The following is a 25,273-nucleotide window of genomic DNA, read 5'->3' on the forward strand; positions in this document are numbered from 1 at the left end:
CAGACATATGGTGCAAGATGACTGAGATTCCTGGTGGGAACGCTCAGGCAGACACACTTTCCCTTTCAGTCCCCACACTGACTGAAAGCTCTCTGATTACACAAGTGTTTCAATCACACATGCCATAGCGGTGATGATGTATCTGCTACAGCGGCCTGAGATTTCACCACTCCTGACTGACAAAGGGCTTCTCTAGAGCGACGAGATGGCACAGCTAGACCTCAGCACCTCATAGGAGCTGAAGGTAAAGCAGGATGCTTGGCTGGCAGAGTTATAGAGCTACACAACAGCGAGTCCACAAGCCTGTTTCACCCACAAGCAGCTGTGGGGCGAGAGAAGGATAAAACATCTGGAGACTGACAAGAGAAAACCTCTCATCTGTATCTCCAGTCTGTGCGACCCACGTCAGGTTAAACTATAACACTTAAAAAGTACTTGACCGCATCCTGTTAAACCCACGGAGCAAAGTTACAGACATCAAAACTGTGTATATGGGAAATAATAGTTACAGTGCTCCACCCTGGACGTGAGGGAGGCCTCCTCCCTGCTCAGACTTGGACAATAGCAACAATGGTCACACAAAAGAGAAACAGCAGCTACAGGCAAGAATGTGTGTCCTCGCAGCAAAGAGTGTGTGCTTTTCGTTACTCGTCCAAAACTCTGATGATTTAATCAACGTGGCGTCTTCAGATGTGTGACCGACAATTTGTCGGACACGACTGAACTAAACTCATGACATTATGTGGCTTTGTGCGTCTCTAAGCCGCTGTTGGGGCTGCTGTGGAAGTGAGGGAGCCCTCGCTGGGAGTGAGTCCATGTTTTTCCACCGTCGCAACACAAATTACTAGCATTGCACCGCAGCGGTCGAATGTGCGACTCGATCGCTACCGAGGCATCGCCGCGTGATTTACACAAGGGCTGCTGGGGAGGAGAATCCCTGCCAGAAATCTGACATTCTGCACGAGCCTCTGTGCTCATTTAACTAATTAGCGATCGCATTCCTGGCAGGCGGAGGTTTGCAGACAGACACGGCGTCAGTCAATATGAAACAACATTAGATTTACACCGCTGGTATCTCCAGTTTACAACTGTACAGCGTGTAATGTATATGAAAGAACCTATTAGCCTGCCAACTACTGGCCTGTTTAAGATGCAATGATCCACAGCACATAGCTAAAGAAGAGACGCACGCACGCACCCATCCAGGAGTCGTTCTTCCATAGACACACACATTCCAGTAGGCACTGGGCCCGACATGTTTGCTCTGGTCTGTCCTTTAGGCTCGCATTCCTCACACTGCTTTTCATCATACTGGAGCTCGGTTACATCGCTTGATGGTGGCTGAATAGCAGCATTCATGGCATTAACCATTGTTACGGGGGCTGGCCGGGTGACTGCCCATTGTCTCACAGAAAGATACATGACGACGGCCCACAATGGAGCCGTGCAGCTGACGTAACCCTAGAATGTCTGCGGCACGATCACTTTCACCACCGGCAGGTCGGAATCGCCTCAGAGTGGCTGGTTTTCTTGACATTTCATCAGCTGAATCGTCCAGATACAGAAAACTTTATTAACAACAAATCCTCTACTCCACCCAGGCCTCCACCTTCTCAACAGGGCACATCTAGCCACAGCAGCACCACTGATTAAAAACCCATATATATGTGATAATAGAGGCAGAGGAGTGTGACTAGGTGGACCACAGCCATGGGGGGAGGCTGTCGAGGAAGGTAAAGCCAGGGGCCATGGCCCAGCCCTTTTAGAAGGCTTCCTGAGGATATCCGTGGCTTGAGCAGAACAGCGTTCAGTCATCCCAGTGGAGGAAACCTGCCAGATCTCAGCATGACCTCAATAATGAAACCAGTACGGGAAAGAGAGCAAACGAGAGCACAAATGATGCCGTGTTACTGGTAAAGTACCGGTAAGTAAAAGGACGAGAGCTGTAGATGGTGCCACCCTGTAGTGGGATAACAGGAGGCATCAACTCATCTGATCACAGATGAGGGTTTCTCACACAACAAACCTGCGAGCGGATGCTGTTCTCGAATATGTTTTGAGATGAAGCATTGTCGACTGCATCATCAGTTAAACTCCCACCCACTGTATGTGAAACACCACAAAAGGGCCTTCAAACACAGAGGGGCTTCCCACAGGAAAGTAAAATATTGGCTCAAGATGACCTTTCAAGTAATAGGGCTGAGGAAGGAATCATAAATGACTGTCAGCTGTACAAGTCTGATTAGATTATCTACAATGAAAGTGGTGGAACACTCCTCTGCATTGTGTGTAGAAACACTGCAGGTGGAGCAGGACAAAAAAAGGAATAGAAAGCCTGGTCACTTGTCTGTGTTACACGGCTTCATGGTGATTCATGGGATGATTGCTAGAAGTCCAGATGTGAGGGAAACGCATCACGTCTGCTGTAGTGGGTCGGGACCAGACGCAGATCTGTAAATGCAGCCGCTGCCTTTGGCTCTTAATTAGCTGAAGAGCTATTTATCCAGCTCCAACCACACATAAATGAGTGGCGTGCTGAGGTATTCTAATTAAACACATTCCACAACAAGCTACTGGACCTCAAAGCCAGGAGCCTTGGAAAAATGCTGCGCACTTAAGTGGCCTTTGATTTACAATCAAAACAAGCTGAAATCTTATTTAGAAAGTACATAAACTCTTTTTAAGGCGTAGCCACAGTCACATGTGCGAGTTCGGAGCCGAGCTCGAGTGACACTTGCAACGTCTGCTGGAACGCCAAGCAAACAGGAGAAGACTGGGTAAAGTAAGCATGTTAACCAGACCTGTGTGTGTGTGTGTGTGTGTGTGTGTGTGTGTGTGTGTGTGTGTGTGTGTGTGTGTGTGTGTGTGTGTGTGTGTGTGTGTGTGTGTGTGTGTGTTAGGTTGGCTCAAAAAGCTTCGGGCTACTGAAATTAAAGGGCACAGCAGGATCCCAAGCTAAACAAAAGCCATTGAAAGTAGCAGCTTATATATAGCTATTTATTTATTTATATGATGGCAGATTTGGTGCCAGAGTAGTTATCTCACACAGGCACATTGTTAAGATAAAGTTCACCTGAAAGGGCAGTTTGAGACAAGAATACAACAATTGACACTGCCTGGAAGGATAACAGTCCTGTGTGACGGGCCATTACAGGCACAGGCATTAAAATGTGATAGAAGCTACTTAAATTATGCCTGAGCTCATTTACAGTCAGAAGAAAGCGACGTCCAGTTGAGTTTAACTGGTTCCAGCATTTAAGACCATAGACAAAGACGTGAACTTGTAAAATGATGCAATACTTGAACGAGACTGATGCGAGTCTTTGTGAAACGGTTTAAAATGGCCTTTGACAGACAGGCAAAGAATGTGATGTCACGTTTCTCCATCTTCAGGAGGTTCTGTGAGGATGAAATGCCTCGGTTAAATGAGCAGCAGAGACGGCGTGGGACCAAAGTGCTCACATGGCTTGTTGTGGATTTCAGCTTACGACATTTGCCTCCACAGCAATAAATCGCCAGGACTCCTACCTGGTGTCTCCTACCCCCCCCCCACACACACACACACACACCATTCACATCTTCAGCGCCAGACCAAACCAAATTAACATCTCCGTCCTAACAGGATGGAAGTGTCTGCAAACATTTGGTCAGCAGATCAATCAGACACCCCGGCCTGTGAAGCAAACACTGCTGCAGCCGCGAAACTACCAGAGACAGTGTAGGTTTAGGAAAATAAAGGAACAGAGCAAAATCAGAGGCTTTGGCTTTTAACAGTGTGAGTAAAGTGAGCAGGGTCTAACATTGAGGACAATCAGGCTTAGACAAGCAAAGCAGCAAAGTGCTCAACTACAGAACGTTTCCAGGCTCAGATAAATTGGAAAATGGACCTTTTTTACGTTTTGGTGTCTGTCTCCACAGCTGGAGGCCTCAGTAACGCGTGCTCCTCTAATGAAAACACTGCACCAAACTCCCAAACAGCGCCTCACGTACCATCACGTTACCGTTCGTTATCCTTTTTGAATTCAGGTCCAGCCGCCGCCTCACGCGCACGAACACGTCACTATCCACTGAGCCCAAAGCGGCCGAGTCCCAGACCTCACGTAACCGGAGCCGCTGGGCGCGCCTGGCGCCGGTGACGCGCGGCCAAGTGTTGCGACGCGCCAATTGCGCGCACAATCGGCGTCGCCGCCGAAGAAGACGGGTCTCGAGGAGTTGTGAATTTACTTTGTCCCCCCCTGTGGCCGCGTCACCCCTCCCCCTCCCCCCGACTCACCAGCATCCCCATGACGTCCGTCCACAGTTGGGAAAAACTGTCGGGCGGCGCGGCGGCGTCCGCCCGCGGCTCCTCGGCGGCCGCACTGGGTCCGTGCTCGCCTTCCATCGAGTCACAACAGTGCGTGTTCAGTCCGGTGCGAAGCTGGAACCCGAGCCCGCTGGAGGACGTGGACGAGCGTCGGTGCCAACGCCGCTTAGAGCAAAGTGCCCTTGACGCACCGGCGAAAGGCTCCAAAACGGTTCGATATTATCCAAAGATCAGTGCGTAAAACATATCCTGGCATCTTCGGCAAAATCCCGCGACAAACACCTGCTTCGAATTTGAAAAAAATAGAACAATAAAAGACTCAACAGGTCACTAAAAGCGTCCTAGCGGCGCGTTCTCCGCTCCGCAGTCCGCTCTAGTCGGAGCCAGCGTCCGCATCTGGGGCTCAGATACGTCGTCCGAGTGCGCGCGCGCGTCTTTGGGAGCGCATTTAAACGCGTGGAAAACTAATTCAGCGGCCGCAGAAAAGTTTATGTCCATGAAAAAGTTCTCGAGAGAGAGAGAGAGAGAGTGAGTGCGAGAACGCCCGCAGCAGCTCCGCAGTGAGCAAAGCCTCCAAACGCCGCGCCTCCCCCTTCTCGCTGCCTCCCTTTCTCCCTCGCACTCCTCCCAACGTCGCACTCCCGCAGAAAAAGCCGCCAGGAGCACAATGACCAGAAACGAACCCGCACAGGGATCACTAATAAAGGAAGCTACACATGATCCTGTGATAATGTCAGTTTAAGGTGCGTGTGTAACAACTGTCTCAGGTTTGACATGGTTTCCAGTAATGGTCGCGTCAGACTGAGTGGGGACGGTGAACAAAGCACACCCTCCACACAAATGACACACAAAAGGAAAAAGTGAAGCCTGTGAACTTGCGAAACGTTGGCTGATCAGACAGCAAACAAACAGCGTTGTGTATTATAATGCGAGCACGGGGCTGTGGAGCTCATTTGAATACGAGGATAAAGTGACATATGTCATGTGCGAGCATGAAATTGCACAGCCGTCCCGTCTGATCGGCCATTTGTCACGGCCGCCAGCAGGACGCTGCATTGTGACGAAGACCCTCCGCCTCTGTTGTTATTGAAACGGCCGCGAGGAGCTCCAGACTGGGGCGTCCGACGCCGCTCCTTCCCCCGTGACGCCTGTTCGGTACCGTAATAATAACCTGGCTGCCGTCCGTCCGTCAGTGTGTTTCTACTGAACAGTGACTGGTTTATTGTATGGGCGCCCCCCCCCCCCCTCCCACCAGCTAAAAAAAGACGAGAGCGGTGAAAGTCACCCCTCTGTATGCGCCGAGCCGCTTCCTGCCAAGTCAGAACCCCCTCTTATCCAAACACGGGCCGGCGTGACCCCACCTGGAGCGCCTCGCGTTAATGGGGGGGGGGGGGGGGGGGGGGTCATCAAACAGGCGAGGTGTCGCCACGCCGGGCGAGAAGCAGCAAGAACCGCTGAGTCAATACGCGTCGGAGGCCTGTAATCGACGACTGGACAGGATTCTGCAGAAGCATTTGGCCAGAGATGAGTTCGACCCAACTCATTTGAGCACAGAAACCTTTAAACGTCTTGTCTCATGGTGACGACCGTGACACTTCAGCTCATCTCCTGTCTTTTCATTACAGTCTGTCAGGCTAAATTATGTTAAAGACGCAGATAAACCTTCATCAAGGCAGATGTTTGTCGGCAAAAACACTTGCCCTGAATTACAGCGTGTCACTGTGTGTGTGTGTGTGTGTGTGTGTAATTTTCTGGTGATGAGTCAGAGCAATTAGTGGAAAACAGGGCCGCATGTCTAAGCAGAGATGATGTAAGGTGGAAAAGGAGATTTTATAACATAGCTGAGGAATTGTGTGAGTTTTAAAAATGTTTTCCTGTGTGGGGCAGTTCCTCCTCAAAATAATTAACCAAGCGGAGGTCAAGGTCCGCCAACCTTTCAACCCTGTGACCACGGGTGGTAGGGACCAAAGGTAAAGCAGAGAAGATGCATGAGGTGGAAAAAAATGGTGAGGCACGAGGCCGAGGATAAAACGGGGCAGAGATAGAAAAAGAATGCAGCTGGTGTTAAAGCAGGGAGCTGGACCTCTGCCGATAGTGAGAGTGACCTTAGCTGGAGGTCAGTGACCCCGGGCCTTAAAAATAACCCCTGGGGGAGGCTTGAACCGCAGCGAGGGGTGATTAACAACCTTGTGGACAGACATCAAGGGCGCTGGAGGAATGCTGTACGTGACCACACGTGTGTCAAGAAACAGGAAATACGTACGGGTTAGAAAACCAGAGAAAGGAGCCGACGGCCATTAAACGTCCTGAACCCTTATTCCTCAGTTTTCAGCTTTCGTCTCTCTGTGTGTGAATAATTGGGATCAAGAGTTTCACATAATTAATTCCTTGTATTTAAAGGGTCAAAGGCCAGACAGCCCAAAGTGTCTTTAATAAATGTGTTCATGTGTGTGTGTGTGTGTGATGAGTAGGTGGTCAGGCCTTTGTGTGGGAGTTATCGCACGAGCCCAATTAGCATGACAACTAATTACTGTTTCCTTGCTCTCCTCCCCGAGCCCAGCAAGCCATTAAATTAAATCAACACAGCGCTCAGATTACTGAAAACAATGCTTGCAGGGAGGAATGGCAGACGCCCGCTACTCGCTGTTTATGTGCTCTAGGTATTACTTTTCATAGGGTGGTCAGGCAAAACGGCGAAGCCCTTTGAAAGCTGGGGAGGGTAACTTTGAAAAGCAACTGGGGAATTACCTCTGGGTCCAGAGGGGGCGACGAAGGGAATCAGATGAACACAAAAGGTGATATATAACACAATAACACACACACACACACACACACACACACACACTACTGATTTTTCTACCGACAGTGTCTCCCACATGTCCTAGCAGTGTTCAGTAGTACTCAGTAGTACTCAGTAGTACCCACGCTTTCATAATATCCTGGTGATTGCAGCCTCTTTCATGTTCTCGGTGCAGAAAACCGCTAATAGAAAAACAAAGCATACTTGCGCTAAGCCCTGGATCCCCCGATTCTCCACGCCGTGCCCGCCTGTGGCCATGTGCCGGGTGATTATGTTACTCCGCTCAGTGCGAGCGCGTGAGAGAAGGACACGGCGAGTGTGCTGACAGCGATTCCGGCTGGGCGTTTTAGTCAGGTGACTGCAGGGACAGATGTGTGGGATCGGAGCCTCGGTCCAACGAAAGGCAGACGACCGCGGACGTGGGGAGCAGCGCGCTGGGTGTGTTCTGTGCCTCGGTGCTGGACATGTGCTGCGTAAAGGCCACAGAGAAAAGGGCTGTGACCGAGTCCACAGGTGCAGACAGTGGAGCCGTGGCCTCTGGGCTTGGGTGTCAGGGGGCCGGGGCCAAAGTCACGCCTGTCATGCATTTGGCTGCTCATGCTGCCATTCATCTAAGTGGAGCCCAAGCAAACAGACCACACGACCCAGAGGTCGGAGCGACTGCTCATCACAGCCCATTAATCTGAGTCTTTCCATCTTTGTTTTCACCGTAGGACGCAGTGACAGTAAAGTGGGACCTGGTGGCGCCCCCTGCTGTTGACAGTGAACTCAACCCTCCCAGTTCATCGTTCTAATGGCCCAGTCTGTATGTGAAGCCGGCCCCTCCGCCACATGTGAGCCTCTGAGGTAGATACAGGACAACAGTCTTATTAATGACCATGTGCGCTGGGAACGCGCTGCATAATTATCCTCTGCCGCTTCATCCCGAGCTCAGTTTTACAGCTTGCGTTAGGTTTATAGGCCACAAATACACAGCAGCACACGCACGCGCGCAGCAATAAGGTAGCTCTGAATGCGCTGTAAAGTTTCAGCGCTAACAAGACAGTAGCCAGCGGGTTCGCTCAGTGTTTTACAGGCCCGTGTCTGCGTTCACAGGAATCCGGGCCACAATGTAACGCATTCAACTCTCAGACGCTGGCTTTGGCGCTGCTCACGTCTCTTATGCAAGAACTCGTAGGTGTGTGTTTTTACAGGCAGCCGCACTGCACAACACACTCCATGGGTGTCTCTCTGCTTAGTTAGGCAGAGCACCCGCTCCTGGATATTCCACATTATCCCTGGCGCACACATAAACAGCGGCAGCTCTGAGCGTCCTACTCCCGTAACACGAAGGCGAGCAGTTCCCTGTAGGTGCAGAGCTCACAGCTGGTGGACACGGCCGACATTAGGTTATGTATTAGATGTTATAATAACCCGTTGCCCGGCCGGCCCCGGGCCCCTGTAATTACTGTCAGCGCTACATCTCGCACGCAACCCGCTCTGCCGTTCACGCGTCGGCACCGCGGAGAAAGCGGTCTCCGGTGAATGTCTGAGGCTCAGTGCAAAGGGATTCCATCACTGCATCGCCATTAAAACTGAAAACGGGAGAGTTGCACAGTTTTGCCGTGTTAGACATTTCCAGGAGCCGAGAAGCGGAATCAGCTACATTCTCTTCCAGCTTCACAGACGGCCTGTTACTGAAGACGCCGGTTCCTAATGTGCCTAGCGATCATCAAATCTGTCTCCAAGTTTGCTGCTGACAAAGAATCTATGTATAAATAACTTAATAATAACTTCCATCTACAGTTTGACGGTAGCATGATGTGCTGTGATGTGTGTGGAGGTCTGCTTCCATCCTGTGTCCTGTACAGAACACATTATATAAGACCTGAGCAACCACAGCACATTTTCTTCCTAATATTCATGAGTCGTCTCTTTCCTCTCTCGCCCCCGTCCACTTGTAAAATTAAAGGTATTATTTTGGTTTACTAATAAATATCAGCACTGAGTGAAATGATCACATTTATTAGCACTGAGTGCAATTAATAACGGTTCTCACCAAAGAACCACTGCCTCGTTCTGTATGTGTGTGTGTGTAGCACAACCTCAGCCTGTCTCTTCTGTCCGCACACAACTTAACCACACAACACACAAACATAGTGCAAGCTCAGCTCAACCGCTGCGGCCTTCCACTTTCACAGGAATTTTCCCCCCTTCCCGGCCCGGAGGACTGGGATCCTGCGTACTGCGGCAAAATGTGAACCCGGTGACAGCGTCGGCCACGGAAACGCTAAACTACACAAAGATCTACTCGTTTCCTAATTACGTGAACCGGCTCATATCACAAGCGACAAGAGGGGCTGTTTTATTTGTATTCTGATCAGCTCGAGCCCTTAAGGTTTGTGTCTTACACAGTACGGCCACGCTGACAGTAAACAATAATTACATCCACACAGCAAGGACTGTAATTAAATGTGCCATTGACTTGCCATCATTAGTCAGTGCATTCAAGTATCACATCAAAAAAATAGATGCAAGGCTACAAATGTTCTCTTTTGGGTTGTTTTTTTTTTACAGCTAAATTATTTTTTTCAAATCATAATCATTGAATTAAAGTTATTTAAAACTGAAGCCTCTCATTTTGACGTTCGTGTTCTGGTTAAAATCCTAACTTTTCATCCATTCACCTTTGACCATCTGAACCACATGCGCTATAACCGAGATGACTCCTATTTTATACATTACCATGGCAACGCCCCGATGCCTGGCATGAGCCTTGGCTGCTCCAGCCTGGTGAGATGTCATTACGGCCCAACGGGGCGTCCTCTCTAGTCCAGACGGTCACTCACAACCAATTAACGCACCTCTCCGACTCGAATCCCCTGTCGCTCGACGTCGCAGAGTCCACGCACGTCTGGCCGGTGTGCAACCTGTGCGAACATGCCAACGCGCAAAACAACAGCAAACCATCCCGCCGCCAAGCTGACGGACCGGGCTAATGGAACAGTTGGCGGCCATTAGCTGCGTGTTTAACGACTGTCCTTGCCGTCTGGGTTAGAGGCCAGCCAGGCCACCAGTAATGAGCCTGCTCCACCGCTCCCTCAGCCTCCTGGATGAGCACAGAGGACTCAGCGGGACCAGGAGCGGCATCAAGGTTAATGGGCCCACTGGGACGAAGTGCAGATTGAGTAAAACTCAATTCCATTAATGTTTTGGTCAATACGATGTCAGGAAATTATTATGAAAACAAGAAGTTTTAATTCTGTATAGACAGAGAGAATGATGGGGAGAGAGAACACACACACACACACACACACACACACACACACACACACACACACACACACACACACACACACACACACACACACACACACACACACACACACACACACACACACAGCGGGAGTTCTGTTCTTCAGGGTTTGGTGCTGAGCCCAAAAAAAAAAAAAAAAAAAAAAATCCATATCCTGTGGTGCAGACTTGGCTCATATCCCAGAAGAAGTATTTGCCCACTGGTTATTGTTGATTTTGTCCTGCGGCCTCATGTCTCCAACATGTAGAGCATGAATGCAGACAAACCTGTGGAATCTATCCTTCATCGTTCGGCTGCATAACGTGTGAAAGCGACAGCGACCACCTTCGATCTGAACTCTGGTGTCAGTCACTCCGGTTACGTGGACACGCCACAGAGACGCTGCCCTCTCAATCACACTATGCAGATGTTTTCATCTGTGTGTCATAGTCTGGAATATATTGAGGGACAGATGAAAGATGATCTGAGCATGATGTTCTCAGAGCATAAGAAACGATTTGAGAACTATTTAAACACTGGTTTAACCATAATAAAGTCTCTATAGAGGCCAAATCATTACAACACACTCATTATAGTAAATATCTATGTGGAATGAATATTTTTTTTGTGGTGGTGCCGTCAGCAAATATAATCAAGCTACTGTATATGTGTTAGTTCAGAACCAAATCAGCATGAGATTTAAAAACCATATAAGCTGTATAACAAACAGCAGGTGTCTTTAAACCTGTGATGATCCGACTGGCCTGCAGGTACAAACATCCACACAAACACCAGAAAAAGGCTTTACTCACCGGACTCTGCGAGCTCGAGAACAAGCACACGGGTGACAACGGGCAGAGCTGGAGCTAGAATAAAGTCAGCCCAGCTCAGACTGCGCAGTTCCAGAGCTGAGCTCAGTCATAACCTCAATCGCGCGTCTGATTCAGTCTGTTTGTGTGCACAAAGGACTGGCATCGCACAGGAGGACATGTGGTGGAAACATGTTTACAGCTGTGGCCTGGGCTTTTGCTATGATGTCATGGTGAAATGAAAGGTGGTCACTGTCAGCGAATCAAAATAGGGGAAAGGTCTGGCAAGTGTACAGTGGATTGATTAAACTATGGTGGAAAATAGAATTAGGTGGAGATTGAAAAACAAGCAGGGATGACAGCGAGGTTGTTTGAGGGGTCCGGGGGGGCAGGGCAGGATGGGGCAGGCCACGGTTGGAGCAATAGCTCCCCCTGGGGTGAAGCACTGATAAGGCAACACTTCACATCCCATTTTTACCATATGCAGATATAATGTTCTTACTTTAAAAAGATTCAGCATGAGGTTGTGTCCTACTTTTTGTTCCTAGAATGAGCTCAGAACACATTAAACAGCCATCTATGAGCTTCAATGTAGGGGGTCTGCAGATGAGGAGATCACTGGCTCCAACAAGCTACAACTTATTTATACACAAACAGGTCCACAGACACAAGTGCGCACACTTGCACATGCTCTCGGCTGAAACGCGCAGCGCCCACACTCCTAATCTGCCAACCAAGGATGTGGTCGGTGTCCCTGTTATTATTCTCCATCCGTGACTGCTAGCACAGCTGTCCTCAGAGGAGGCAACCATTCATTTATGGATTGCCGGTGGCTTCAGCCTAGAGCTGGGAGTGGACAGAGGCCACCTCTCTGTAGGAAAACCCATGTCACGACAAATAAGGTCGCCACAGCAATTTGACTAGTACGTAAGAAACAGGACCTGATGGGTTTAAACTGATGCCGGTACCAGACCATGATGTGAACATGGCTCCGTACGCTTCCCGCTAAACAAAAGCCACAGGACACATGAGCCAGGAGCCTCAAACCGAGGCTGATGGGCATGCGTGCAGGAAATACCATAACTACAGCCCAAGTAGATGACAGAACCTCCAGCGCCGACCATTTAGACCGACTGACCTTAAACACACTATAAATGCAGCGCATGCATCACAGGAGGAAACCAAGGCACCACTATACACACCTGGTGAGCAATTGCTTCAGAAGCGCCTGTGTGTGTGTGCGTGTGTGTGTGTTAAAGGCCTTTGTCATCCCTGGTGGTGATGTATGACGGCCGTGGAGGCTCAGGACGGGGGGGTTTGTGGGGGTGAGGGCAGCGTTACTTATTACGAGACGTCCAGAGTGTGAGAAAGTCCTGGCAGCGAGCGGCGGCTGCAGCTGAGGCGGGTCCGCGGGGACCTCCCCTCTGCTGAGGTCACCCCCGCACACGCCAGCGCTCGTACATCACCGCCGGTTCCCAAGCGCGCGCGCACGTGCGGTGCGAGGACACGCGAGCTTTGCAGCAGCATAAAACAAGGGATAATCACACATACTGTACTCAAATAAAAAAAAAAAGAATACATCTGAGAAAGGAAGACGTGTGGCGACAGTGAAACATGAGATCCGACTACAAAGTGCTAATCATTGTATGTGATGTGTCCCCGCATGTCGCTGCGTAAGAGTCTGTGCGCCTACAGAATATCCTGCCCCCCCCCCCCCGCGGTGCCAGTCAATGCTCAGTATGCTGGGAAGTGGGGCGGCAGTGCCAGCAGCAATCAGAGCTCTTTGTATCCACACACACAGTGGAGCCATAATCAGAGAATGTTCTTTTGCTCACCAATAATAGCTGTAATCCTCTCATCTCAATGTGATGTGCAACCCGGGACATGTTAAAAACCCGGGTCTGCTGGAGGTTTATACCTGGCCTCCGACACGCTTCAAAGTAGATTTAACGAGCTTTCGACGCCAGACGCTCTGGTAGGAGCAGAAGCTGTGGATAAGGCTGTAGTCAGAGCTGGCGAGGACAGATGTGTGTGTGGGTTCAGTAAACTAGACTTCAAGGTATTACACAATCAGACCAAACCTCAACCATTGCAGTTTATCAAACATTGTAAGAGGGAGTTCTGATCCATAATGAAGCACATATCTATACTCTATTGTGCTTCACATCAGGACTGACCCCAGTCTGATGCTGTGATCTACCTTTGACAGATCTCTGATTTAAGGTAATAGAGACGTGCATGTGCGCTGACATCAGAGCCTCGACATAAGGCGCAGGTCAGGGATAAAAACCCTAAAGACGGATGGGCTTAACGCAAAGCTCCGAGGAATGATCCATCCTGAAACGAGAGGCTGGAGATGAATGAGAAGAAGGATCAGGAGACGCCAGCTGGAGCTGCTGAGGCTTATTCAGGCCAAGTCCCAAAGTGAGGCAAACTTCAAATTCAGTGACACTTAAAGTCAAAACGGAACAAAAAGCTGGTCCAACCGCGTTCACACATGCCACTCTTGCTTCACATCCATTCTGACCCGTGCTGTTGATCTCTGGCTCATGAGTCGCGGCTTTGTTCCGTCTCCGTGACGTCTCTATTTTCTAATCGTTGGACACAAACAACAAGTCCTGACTTTGTTACCCAGATGAACACATTTGTCTTCTCTATGATTTGTTTGCTGGCACCCACACACACACACGCAGTACAGTAACAGTGCAGTCACAGTACAGCGCTGTGCCCTCGTCCTGCCTGGCGACAGACTACGGCAGCAGGACTGATGTCACCCTGCTGCCACCTGCATCGCGACATCACCGCTATGAAGCCTCAACCAAATATAAGCTCCGGTCGCAACAGCCGGTATGAACTCGGGAAACAGCGGCGTAGCAGCTGCACCGACTGAATCACACATATGGGAAAAGTGCACACTCGACGATTCCTGCGACGCTGTGGAGTAAATGAAAGCTGGTGTTTTATCTCCGTCCCAATAAAACTGCACTGATCGCGCTGCGCGAACCCCCCAGGGCCAGATGTTAGGGAGACGTTTGCCCACTGCAGGAAGGGCATCTGTGCTCGGTCTCCTGCCTGGTGATGGCCGCGTACACCTGTTGCCATGGTGATTGGCCTTAAAGCGGTGTGGATAAACAGGAGCACAGTGGCCGCCCGGCTCTGGCAGAGCAGCGTGACAGCAGCTGGAACATATGGGCTTTCAGGCCCAGCGACTCTCTTTAAAGCGGGGCTCCTCATTATGGTGTCAGCTGGAGGCGGTCCCAGCAGAGTCCAGCTGTGGATGAACCCGCGCCGATGAGGAAGGAAACAAACAATAGGATCCATGAGCTCAAGCTAAAGCTTCATGCCAGGCCTAAAGATCAGGAGCTAGATATTTATATGGAAGAGTGAGTCTCGCGTGTTTGTGCGTCTGTGTGAGGGACCGCTTCCCGGCTGTGCGAGCTGAAATTGTGTTTCCTCTCATACAATGAGATCGTGAGGTACGTTCTTCCTGCACTGGGGGGAGTCTACCGGGGGAACTCTGGCCCCAGTGAACTCCCGTTCCTCTCCGTTCAGTCCTCCTTCTTCTTCTCCCCATCCGCTCTCTTGTTCCCTGTCAGCTGGTGGGGAGATCCAGATGTGCAAGGGGGGGGGGCTTAAACAGGAAAAGGAGGGGGAGAGAGGGAGAACTCCACATTCACACTGTGACAGACTTCATTGTCCACAACCTTTTCGACGGGGTTTTAGAAACATACACTCCAACAATTATACGCAACAAACAATGGAGTCCCTCTGGTCGACAAGGCACGATTGTGTGTGTGTGTGTGTGTGTGTGTGTGTGTGTGGCGACAAAGCAAAGCGGAGAACAACATCTTGCAGGAGACTTGGTGCTGATATTTAGTTGGCGTGTTTATCGCGAGGCTATTGTTCACATCCAGCGAGCAGCGAGAGCAGCAAATCAATGGGGAGCTGGGAGTGATGACAAACGGTGAGGCAGCAGATTGCCTGCATCCGTCCGTCCCCCGCGGCTGACGCCCCACATTTAGCAGCGACATAAGAAAAGACGACGCAGACTTCCATGTACTGCACACACACCCACAGCGTGGGGCCATGTGTATTAAGTTAATAGAGAGAGTCAGCGAAAAAGGAAACCGCGACTCAGCCAGAAACTAGAGCTGGAGCTAGAAAGCTTAAACTCGGCTAAAGTACTGTGTTCTCCTCACATCTGTCCAACCTCACTGCTTAAAGCCTCCCATCACGTAAACGCAACACATTCCAACTTTAAGTCTAATGAATGGGCTCATTCCTGCTGGAAGGGAAACGTCAGCGTACTCACCGCGAGGCGCCTGGAGCCCTTTTCGACCGACCGACCGACCTCACAGCGGAGCCAACGCGCGGCTCGTCGCGGCGCACGGCGGAGGAGGACGCATGTCGGACGCAGCGCAGGGAACGGGTCACAGAGAGATCCAGTCACGGCGCTGCCGCTCACATGGGCCGGGGAGAGGAGGGAGCGGAGGCAGGGCCTCTAGGAGTCTCCAGTCAGGAAGGAGGGCTCTCCTTCCCTGCCCCACGATGAGTCAGTTCTGGCCCGGTTGGTCCAGCTTTCTTCTCTGGACCACTCCCCTTCCCTTTATTATCTCATCCACTTTGTTTCTTACAGTCCTTCCCACACGCCCACACGCAGCGCCTCTTTGTCGCCTCTGTTCCAGTCTGAATAGGCTGTGTTCTCCTGTACTGTACTGTGTCAAGAATGCTTAACTCCACCTAGACACACCTCAAACACACACACATTCAAAGTGACCCAATCGCTTACTGACTTAGATTATTCGACCAGAGAAAAACAGCAGAAAATTACAGGCCTGCTCAGGTTTTAGATCCCTCTCTCTCTCTCTGATGTCACTGTTTTTTCTCCTGCCTTTTTCACTCAAAGGCCCTAATTCACCAGTGGCCCACATACCACACTGTACTGGGAGGAAGGGAGCGAGGCGAAAAATAGAGTCAGAGAGAAGAGGAACCTGATACAGCTAAAAGCAACAATTATTTGGATGAGTCACTCAGCACTGAGGTTTGGGTTTTTGTGTGTGTTAATCTGGGAGATGGAGAGAGCGACCAGTGAAGAAAAAGAAGGGGAAAATCATCCCATTTTGGAACGCCGCACCTCCTGAGGACTCCCTGAGGTCGTGGGAAAAGAGGAAGGCGAAAAGCGATATAAAAAAATAAAGTAAGGAACGCAAGAGAGGGGAGCAGAGGAGCAGAGGGAGGACAGTCATAGGCTTAGACAGGACATCTCCCCCAAATCCATCCTTCACAGAACTCACAGAACCAATGACATCTGCTCACACTCATCACGGTGACAGTGAGCAGACTGCCGGTGCCAAACAGGAAATGAGATCACAGACAAAAAATCATAAAACCATAAGTGGAACCACAGCGAGACGCCGCAGGACATGAAGTACATGAGCAGGGCCTGATCTCTGTTGTCGTCTTTGTCCCGACAGCATGAAGACGCTGGTGTCAGTGCAGGGCCGCGCTGGTCAACCTGTATATGTCCTGTGTAAACCAACACCACAGCTGACCTGCATCCTGTTTAAAGCTGCCTTCACAACATTTACAAAAGCAACCCCAGACCAGAGGTTAATATAAACACGCGGCCAATGAGACGCCGATGCTGCAGGAAAACACTCTTCAGGATGTGCCGTCGGGCCAAAATATATAAACAGTCACGATGCCGGCGCGTACACACATACGGATGAGGGAATGTTGAAAAAATGCAGGCGAGATTCTTTGTTTAAGTGGTCGCGCTGCACATTTCCTGTGTGAGAAGTGGACTATTTTAATGTTGGTTAATACAGACAGAACCTATTTATTACAGCCGGCTCTGCTGCGTCTGTGTGAGCGCCTTGGTCACATCGGCAGGAGCTAGAACCTGTGAGCCCATCATTCTCCTACAATCATCTGCTATATGAAGGTATTCAACATTCCAAGCATAAGACCATATTGCTTGTAATCGTTGCATTAGAGCGTCTGCGACTGGAAGGAGAACTCGTCAAACACTCCAGAACCAATTAGCAGAATGTAAATGGGCTATTCAATTACGTTTAGCACCAAGCACCATCTTTGTTCCTCCCGAGGCAAACAATCAACCAGCAGACACAAATTACACTGAACAAGAGGCTCTTCTAAAGTCTGATGGCCCACTAGCGAAGGCAACACAGGTGTGTGTGTGTGTGTGTGTGTGTGTGTGTGTGTGTGTGTGTGTGTGTGTGTGTGCGTAGAAATCTAAAATGTACAGATAACTAGACAGATTATGTTTCTGAAGGTTCCTATAGAATGACCCAGTTAGATGAATTCATTCCTGCCCTTCTAGTGACTCCACTGAGTGCCCACCGATGGTTTCAGAATACTGATCACTGTGACCGGACCCACGTGGACGTACAGTATGCGCTCACGCTCGGGCAGCAGCAGCTCGGCGGAATGTGAAATGCATCAAAGCAGAGACGTCCGGCGCATTCACACATTTCAAACAAGCAGCGATTACCACGCAATTCAGCGGCAACATCGCGTTTGGAGCAATTTACATGCAAATGCGTGACAAGTGGCAGTGCACAGAAGGATTGGGGAATTAGCGCTTGCTCGTTGAGTTAAATGACCTGCTACACTAATATGGACTCCCTTTAATGAGCCACCCTCCTCCACAAACACACTGTGGATGCACCACGCTCACAAAACACGTGCCTCTGATTTCCACAGATTTCATTTCTACGCATGATCTGTTTGACCCCAAGGAAATATTCATAGCAGTCCACCACTAGATGGCAGTAAAGATATGGTCTTACACACACACACACACACACACACACACACACACACACACTGCTCTGAGTGGGGAGTGAACGTGATGAAAGACCGCAGCAGAACGCAGACAACCAGACTAAACCACAGCACACGTAGCACTGACGGTTGGAGGCAAAGAGCCCAGGACTGTTCTCACACAGTATCGCTGCACATTACAAAAAGGAGAGCCGACTCAAAAACACAGGTTATTTTTGCCTATTGAGGCCGAGCTATCGGAGCGCTGCTTGTAAAGTGCTCGTGTTCTATTTAAGTGACAGCTCAGCTGTCATGTATACCATGATGCGTTCTGCATCGGTACCAGAGACGGCAGCGGTGGGGGGTTGTGTTCTGATGAAGGCTGAAGCCCCGTGGCCCAGACTCAGAGCCAGTACCGACTGATGAAGCCGTTTGGATCCTGAAGGGGCAGAACTGGGGCGAGTGTGGGATCAACGTGGGCATTAACAACAAAAGGTGCTGTGGCGCAGGATATGGAGGCAGCCTGGTCCTGGGCCAGTTCTGTCCTCATACTGCAACTTAAAGTATAGCTTCACTCGGTGCATGAATCCAAAGAATACTCCTCTGAAGGAAGTGGGATTGTGGGTTATTTTCCCTGTCACTAAATCACTACAATCTTTCATTTCTTCGCACTCGGGTATGAATCTTCATTGTCCTCCCCGCTTTTTCTTTTGTTTCACTCCACCTCACCGCTCAAATCACAGGTTCGGGGCTGGAGCAGCCCAGTCCGGAGCAGAGAATCCCGCCGAGGGAGCTGATGATTGCGTGTGATTACACCCTGTATCCTGCTCTCCCACAGACCGTCTCCTCTAGGCTCATCTGGTCCGGCCCGGCTGAGGCGACGCTCCCCTCACTAGAACCATTAAGTGGAGGGAGCCGGAGCGTAGCGAAAGCTCACCGGGGAGGCGCGCACGCTTTCCTCACCTTGACAGCGCCTGGAGGTTACGCCATTCATTCTTTAGTAAAGCGTGGTTCCAGGGGGGAGAGTTAGTGAATTAACGCTTTCTGATGCATAAAGATCTCTGTGTGTAGGAGCCTCGCTGGCCTTTATGGACCACATTTGCATCCATGTGTGATGAAATGATGGAACACGGCGAGCGCGCTGAGTGATTTGGGCGCCTCGACAGTTGTTTTCACTCTGTCAGTCAAAAAAATTGGGCTCTGATCAACAGCTCCCGCAGCCGCGCCTGGAGTTAACCCTCGCTCGTCCCTCTCTCCCCGCAGGCTGTTTAGGTAGGGCGGCGGCGCTGCTGCCAGCGAGGCGGCGGCCGGCCCCGACACGCTCCCCACCGCGGCTCCCTGGCGGCTGGAGCCCGGCCAGCTGTGCGTAATTAAAAGCCCATGAAGGCAGATCAAGCCCTCCGCCGCCCCTCCCACAGAGCGCCTCGAGGCCGAGTGCACCCCGCGTCCTGCTCCGTCAGGCCCCTTTGTTAAAACGCCCGACACCTTCATCCTCCGTGCTGATAGGAATAATGATGGAGAAAGTCACGCGTTATAAGAGAGGCGAGATTAAAATGGAAGGAGGCCACTGAGACAGAAATAATAGGTTGCCAATAGAAAGTTACACACACGCCATTTTTTTTTTCATATCCACCAGGTAAAATAGAGTATTTTCTCAGCTGACCCCTGAAGAGCTGCAGACGTTCATGTTACAAAAGGGAGAGTAAACGCACGGCCGCGCCAGATGTGCCACGAGCACTGGTCGTAGGCGAGGAAGTGCCATCAACAGAGCTTTTTCGCCACTGTTTTCCCCTTTTCATCACAAACTATTGTGTCTGTGCAGGCTGTCAGGACTCCCAGTCCACACATCACTCAATTTCTCACCTCTCCTCGCTATTTCTCCCCACCTCTGCCCGATTCCAGGCTCTGGCACCGCACCGTCCTATCATTTTTCAGCACGATGGTCAATTCCTGAATCTACTGTACTGAATTCAAAATGCTGCTTTATGTTAATACGCAGCACGTATTGTTCTGTGGTCGCTGCCGTCTTTTAATCTTTTCTCGCCTGTTTCAGATTAGTAATTCAGTTTCCCTTCCCCAGTGCAGGCAGGCTGCTTCATCTGCTGAGGCGTATTCATGTCAGGCCAATAAAAGCGAGGGTTCAAAAATTCAATTCTCACCTGCTCCGACTACTGATTCCTTCTCTCAAACCTGATTATTTACCCCCGCGGTGAGCGAGGCCCACCGTGTCGATGTGATCAACCGCTGGAGGAGGTGGGGGAGGAGCAAAGGCTCCGAGTGCTGAGGCGCGCATTCAGAGGGGCAAGAGGTAAAACGCAGTTCATCTCCGAATGAGCGCCGCCGCGGTCGTAGCGCTCCTCGACAATGCTGGCAGTGGCACCGTGAGCGACCCGTGCCCTCGAGGCTTTCACGGGCCCAGCGAGAGGCTGCGCGTTAATAACCAGGGGTAGACCGCAGTTAATGATGCGTGGGGTTTTCTGCAGACGCTGCGATTGTGCGCTGGTCCAGTAGCGGGTCCGGTATGTGCGGCGGTTTAGGCTGCGCTGGAATGCGAAGATGATGGTTCTTGGGTTCTATTATAGGGGAGCTGCCATTTACTTTTCTCCCAAAAAGGACGGTAAAACAACTAAAACTACCAAGAAACGACTCCAAGTGTTCCTGGAAAACTACAGGCTGCTGGTTTTTAACATGAGGGGGAGGATATACTGTATGAAATGATATTCACAATAAATGCAGTATTTTATGTGAATGCCGCTACGGGGCTTATTTTCCTTCCCAATGACTCATTGACTTGGGATAACAGTTGAAACAGCCTCGTCTCAAAGGGGCCTTGAGGAGACAGTAATGGCTTTGCATTTTTCAAACCCAAATCGATGCGTAATCAATGTATATTTATGAGTGTAATGTGATAGCCATTTAAAATAATCAATCGTTGCCGCCCCACTGATAACCAAGGCGGGTTGTTTATGGCGGCCAGTCCGTGGCCACGAGGCCCAATTGGACGGTTTGTGTCCCCATACATCACTCCGCACACACATGTGCTGCGACGGGCCCAGCAGGTCAGAGACCCCATTACTGTGACAGGTTCCAATCTTGTCCAATTCTAGCCGGCGTGGGCCCACAGACAAAGCCCCGGCATGGGGTTACACTCACACAACGCCGGCGCTGGAAATGTCAGGGCTGCGGGAAGAATGAGAGCACGTCCGAGATTTATGAATGCGAACGGGCCGCGTGTGCAGCGGGCAATATTACAGCCGCGGCGGATGGAATTACGGGGTATCATCTTTATGTACACAGACCTGACACACGGCTGGGGTGCAGGCTTCCTTCTCATTACTACGGGGAGATTCTGTGACAAAAAAAAAAAGAGGCCGTGTTCTGTTTATCCAGGAACACTAGGTTTCATGCTCGGTGCCGGAGCAGAAGCCAGCGCGGTGAGCAGCAGCTTAGAATGGAGGAGGACGTGAGGTGAAAGGTCTGGGTTCTGGCTTCTCACCATCAAGTACTGTGTGATTGTGAGAGAGTAATTACACATAAGCCCCGCAGCAGTGAAAAGGCTTCACTCGCCTCTGTGAAATATGGACACCCAACCTGATCCCGGCTCCGTCCCGGTTCCTCTTGGCTACCTTTAATTACAGATCCAAGGATAATAGAAGAGCAGAGGGTCGACCTGGCAGCGCGGAGGGAATCAGCCCGTCTAGTGGTGGACACGGGAGGCTGGGATTAACCGGCACCGGTACGGGCACCACCCCTCCAAAAGGCCCCCACACGCGACTGTCACCAAGTGATTGATAGCCCCGGGGGCCGCGTACCGTTCCACGGGCTGGAAGCGCTTTGCTGACAGCGTGAACAATGGGATTCTGTGCCGCGCGAGACCTCGGCTCGACATTATTCCGAGCGAATGAGACATAACAGGTGAAATTAGCGGGTAGCGCGGCCCCGCGCTGGCGTCACGCCTCGCGCCAGTGTGGGCGTCTTCAAGGTTAATTGACGAGCAGTGCGTTGCGGGGCTGGGGGTCTGTGGCGGTTATTGGCGGGATGTTTCGTAACCAGCCCCGAAGCGACCCAGTGGCCCAGAAATTCCATTTAATAAAGATTAGCTCTCTTTCTCGCAGACCTCATTCTCCTCCTTAATTAAAAGATGAAGATAAAAATTGGTGGGCTGCAAGTATCAGAAAATATCCCCCGGACTTCTTACACAAAACACGCTCAGCACCCACATGAAAGGCTGGGACTAATGCATATTTAATGCCAATAGGAAACAGCTTAGATCAGTTCCTTCACTGAGAGCGCTGGGAAAAGTACAAATGCTGCCGCCACAACCCTCCGCTCCTTGGGCTGTGTGCTGCACAGAGCGTATAAGCAGGCAGAGACACACGTGTGTATAGGAACAGCGAGAGGACGTGCGATTGTGGCTGCAGGCATCAGGTGGGAGTGAAGGACAAGCATCTGCAGGAACATTGTCTCAGCGTAATAGACTGTTATACTTTGGATAGTTAAACTACTTATTCAAGAAAAACCGATTCCCTTTATTCACCTTGCTCAGCTGAATTTATAAGGACGGCTTTTCACACTGGATTTAAAACCCAGAGCGCCCATATGCTGTTCCTGCGTCTACTAGTGTATAAGAGCAACATATACCTAGAAATAGCTGACGTCCTTGGCAGCATCACATGACACAAGGTCAAGCCTGGGGTTGAGGATTGTTTCATGTCAAATCGGGTTATTCATGCACTGCAGCTTTTTCTTTCCTGGCATTTTAGTGGCAGACTACGAAGCGCAGTGAAAGCAAAGCACGCATCTCTCTCAGCCGTCTCTCCTTTTTCTCCTGATCTCTGCAACCAACCATCGCCATCTCACACCTTCTCCTGCTCATGTCAGACAACATCTGTGCCCATCAGTTTCACTCGCTTTCAGCTTCTATTCATTAAAATGAGCACAAACACTTAACGGTCACCGGGGGCCTGGACAGTAATTCACCGGCCATCCCAGCAGCACTATGCCATCGCTTAGACTCACTCATGAGTTATGAGCCCTGCTGTGTCAGTGAAGCCACTGTAGCAAGCAGGCTGACAGATTGGGGTTTAGCTTTCCTACGATTTGTCTTCATCGATACGAAGGCTGGACAAACGCCTTGTTTTCCAAGAGACACACATATCAGAGGAAGACGGGAATGACCAAAGACTCTCCAGTCCACTTCACACACAGCAGGGAGCCTTCACGCAGGTGATGCAGCCTGTAACAGCAGGTCCGTCTGTAGTGACAACACTGAACACCGGGCCTAATGTTGTCTTAATGCAGCACAGCAGGGGGCGGCGGCGGCGGCTGAGCTCCTCCAGCAGGTGGCTCCCCTCTCTCTGGGGGCAGCTAGCTACGAAACAGGCAGCACATCTGGTGGCTCAGCGTTGGCGACACACACAGCTGTGTTTCCTGAATCAGACAGTCCCAGAGAGGGTGACCAAGTCCGTTTCAGATTCACTGAGGGATGAGAGGACGAAACACAAACCGCTGCACAAAAACTGACCTTCATTTCATTAGGAGTGAGAAAACACACAGCTCTGTCGCCGTTCAGGACAGAATCCTTTGGCTTGTTGAACTTTAAGGTGAATAATAATCAGACAGGCTGGAAGACTCTGACTCTGACTCTAAAGGGCAGCTGGGCCAGCTCCACAAAGGGCAGAGGGATTTTTACAGATACACAAAAACCCACACACGTAGTTACTATTAGAAAAAGATGCCCGAAATCCTGAAGCAGCTGCCTCCTTCGTGAAAGCAAGTCCAGAAGAGGGATCAGCTGCTCTCACAACACATCTGCATTCACCAGGGGCGCGGTGCATTTAAATCCAGACCCAATTCCCTCCTCAAATTCCACTAACTCCACGTTAATTATTCAAAAATAGAAACTCGTTAACATAGCAAATATTATGACCTAATTCTGTTGAGATTGGGATTTGAATTGATTGGGAGTGTGTGTGTGTGTCTGTGTGTGTGTGTGTGTGTGTGAGTGCATGTGCAAAGCTGAAAGGCCTGACATGTTAAAAGGGAAAAAACAAAACCATTTGAAGGAAACTACTTTCATCTGTGCAGCCTAGCGCACAGTAGACAGTGAGACAGCGTCTTCAAACGTACAAGTCACTGATTTGCATTCGTTTATATGCTTTTAAGACACAGTTGTCCACGAAGTACGAGTGTGTGTGTGTGCGCGTGTGTGTGAGTGTGCATGTGTGCGTGTGTGTGTGTAAGTGTGCGTGTGTGGGAGAGAATGGGGGCAGTAATGAGAGTCTGTGTGGAGCTGGTTCCTCTGCAGGGCCACGCTGGACACCACGTATTGATCTGCTTCACCACTGGGAGGACTGAGGCTGGATAATGATGACTATCTGTGATCTTTCATTCGTGCCCTTAGTGTCTCTATCTCTCTCTTCTGCACAGCTCCCCGTCTCGCTCTGTTTAAAAGACAGCCCCAACCATATTTAATAGCTTTAAAAGTTCCCACACGGAGCCAAACTAACCCACGTATGTGATGGTCTACAGAGAAACAGAGACTCGTTCATTTAATAAATAAAAAAATGGTTTGACTGTGGTTTTAATTTTTCTCCAAATATGATTTTGCGTTTGCTCCTAAGCACATGTGCAGTTGCAGTGGCTCTGATGCATAACATCAGCTCCTAAAAGGCCCGCGTCTTCAAAGAGACAGGCAGCTTTTATGTTAGCGGTGGCCACACTGGTGAAAGTCCTTTATGTTCAGCGAGCAGTCGACCATTTCCCTTTTTTTTTTTTTACGGGAACATGAAAGTATGACACTCGTAAACACCTTTGAGCCAAATCAGAAACATTAGAAGGGAATTCAGCCAAAAGGGATATTAGACACAAATGTAGTGATCTGTTGCAAAACTACCATGAGACAAAATCCCAAATGACGCCCTGGCAAACTGGATGGGCTCTGATTTATGAGCTGAAGCTCAAAAATCAATTCATAGACTGAATTGATTAAGCATCGATCAATAGGTCGATTCAGACCGAGTGAAAACTTCAGCAACACTGGATCCCAACGCGCTTTAATCCATGACGGCCCCTTCCAGTTCCACATAAAAGGCCCCATCGCTCTCCTTTGAAATGACATCAGACACATTCAATCAGACACAGCTCCATGAATAACACAGACAACCTCTTGATGAGAAACCAGCACTGGTCATTTGTCATCTACATCTCAGGCCTGTTGACAACATGCTCAGACATCCTACTCCCGTTTCGCCACGTCGCCACCCCCGGCTGCTCTTCTAATGCCCCCTATCATGTTCGCT

The 25,273-nt window shown here is 50.2% G+C and overlaps 1 protein-coding gene across 13 annotated transcripts in view; it reads right to left on the reverse strand.

Moving 5' to 3' along the window:
* The window catches only part of sash1a (SAM and SH3 domain containing 1a), a 141,375-nt gene that overhangs the window by 29,906 nt on the left and 86,196 nt on the right, over window positions 1-25,273 (reverse strand). Inside the window, exon 1 of one of the 13 annotated variants that reach the window (XM_055506097.1) lies at window positions 15,499-15,719. The exons of 8 other annotated variants lie outside the window; for them this stretch is intronic. Coding sequence is in view for 3 of the 5 variants with exons in the window: in XM_029140535.3 (XP_028996368.1) it covers window positions 4,274-4,381 (108 nt within the window). In the remaining 2 variants the exon portion in view is untranslated. Of the gene's footprint in view, window positions 1-1,198; window positions 1,340-3,990; window positions 4,217-4,273; window positions 4,867-15,498; window positions 15,720-25,273 lie in introns of those variants that run through there. 4 more of the 13 variants (XM_029140535.3, XM_029140544.3, XM_029140538.3 and 1 more) reach the window with 4 other exon arrangements.

Source organism: Betta splendens, chromosome 24 (assembly GCF_900634795.4).
Source record: "Betta splendens chromosome 24, fBetSpl5.4, whole genome shotgun sequence".
In the NCBI taxonomy this organism is placed as follows: Eukaryota; Metazoa; Chordata; class Actinopteri; order Anabantiformes; family Osphronemidae; genus Betta; species Betta splendens.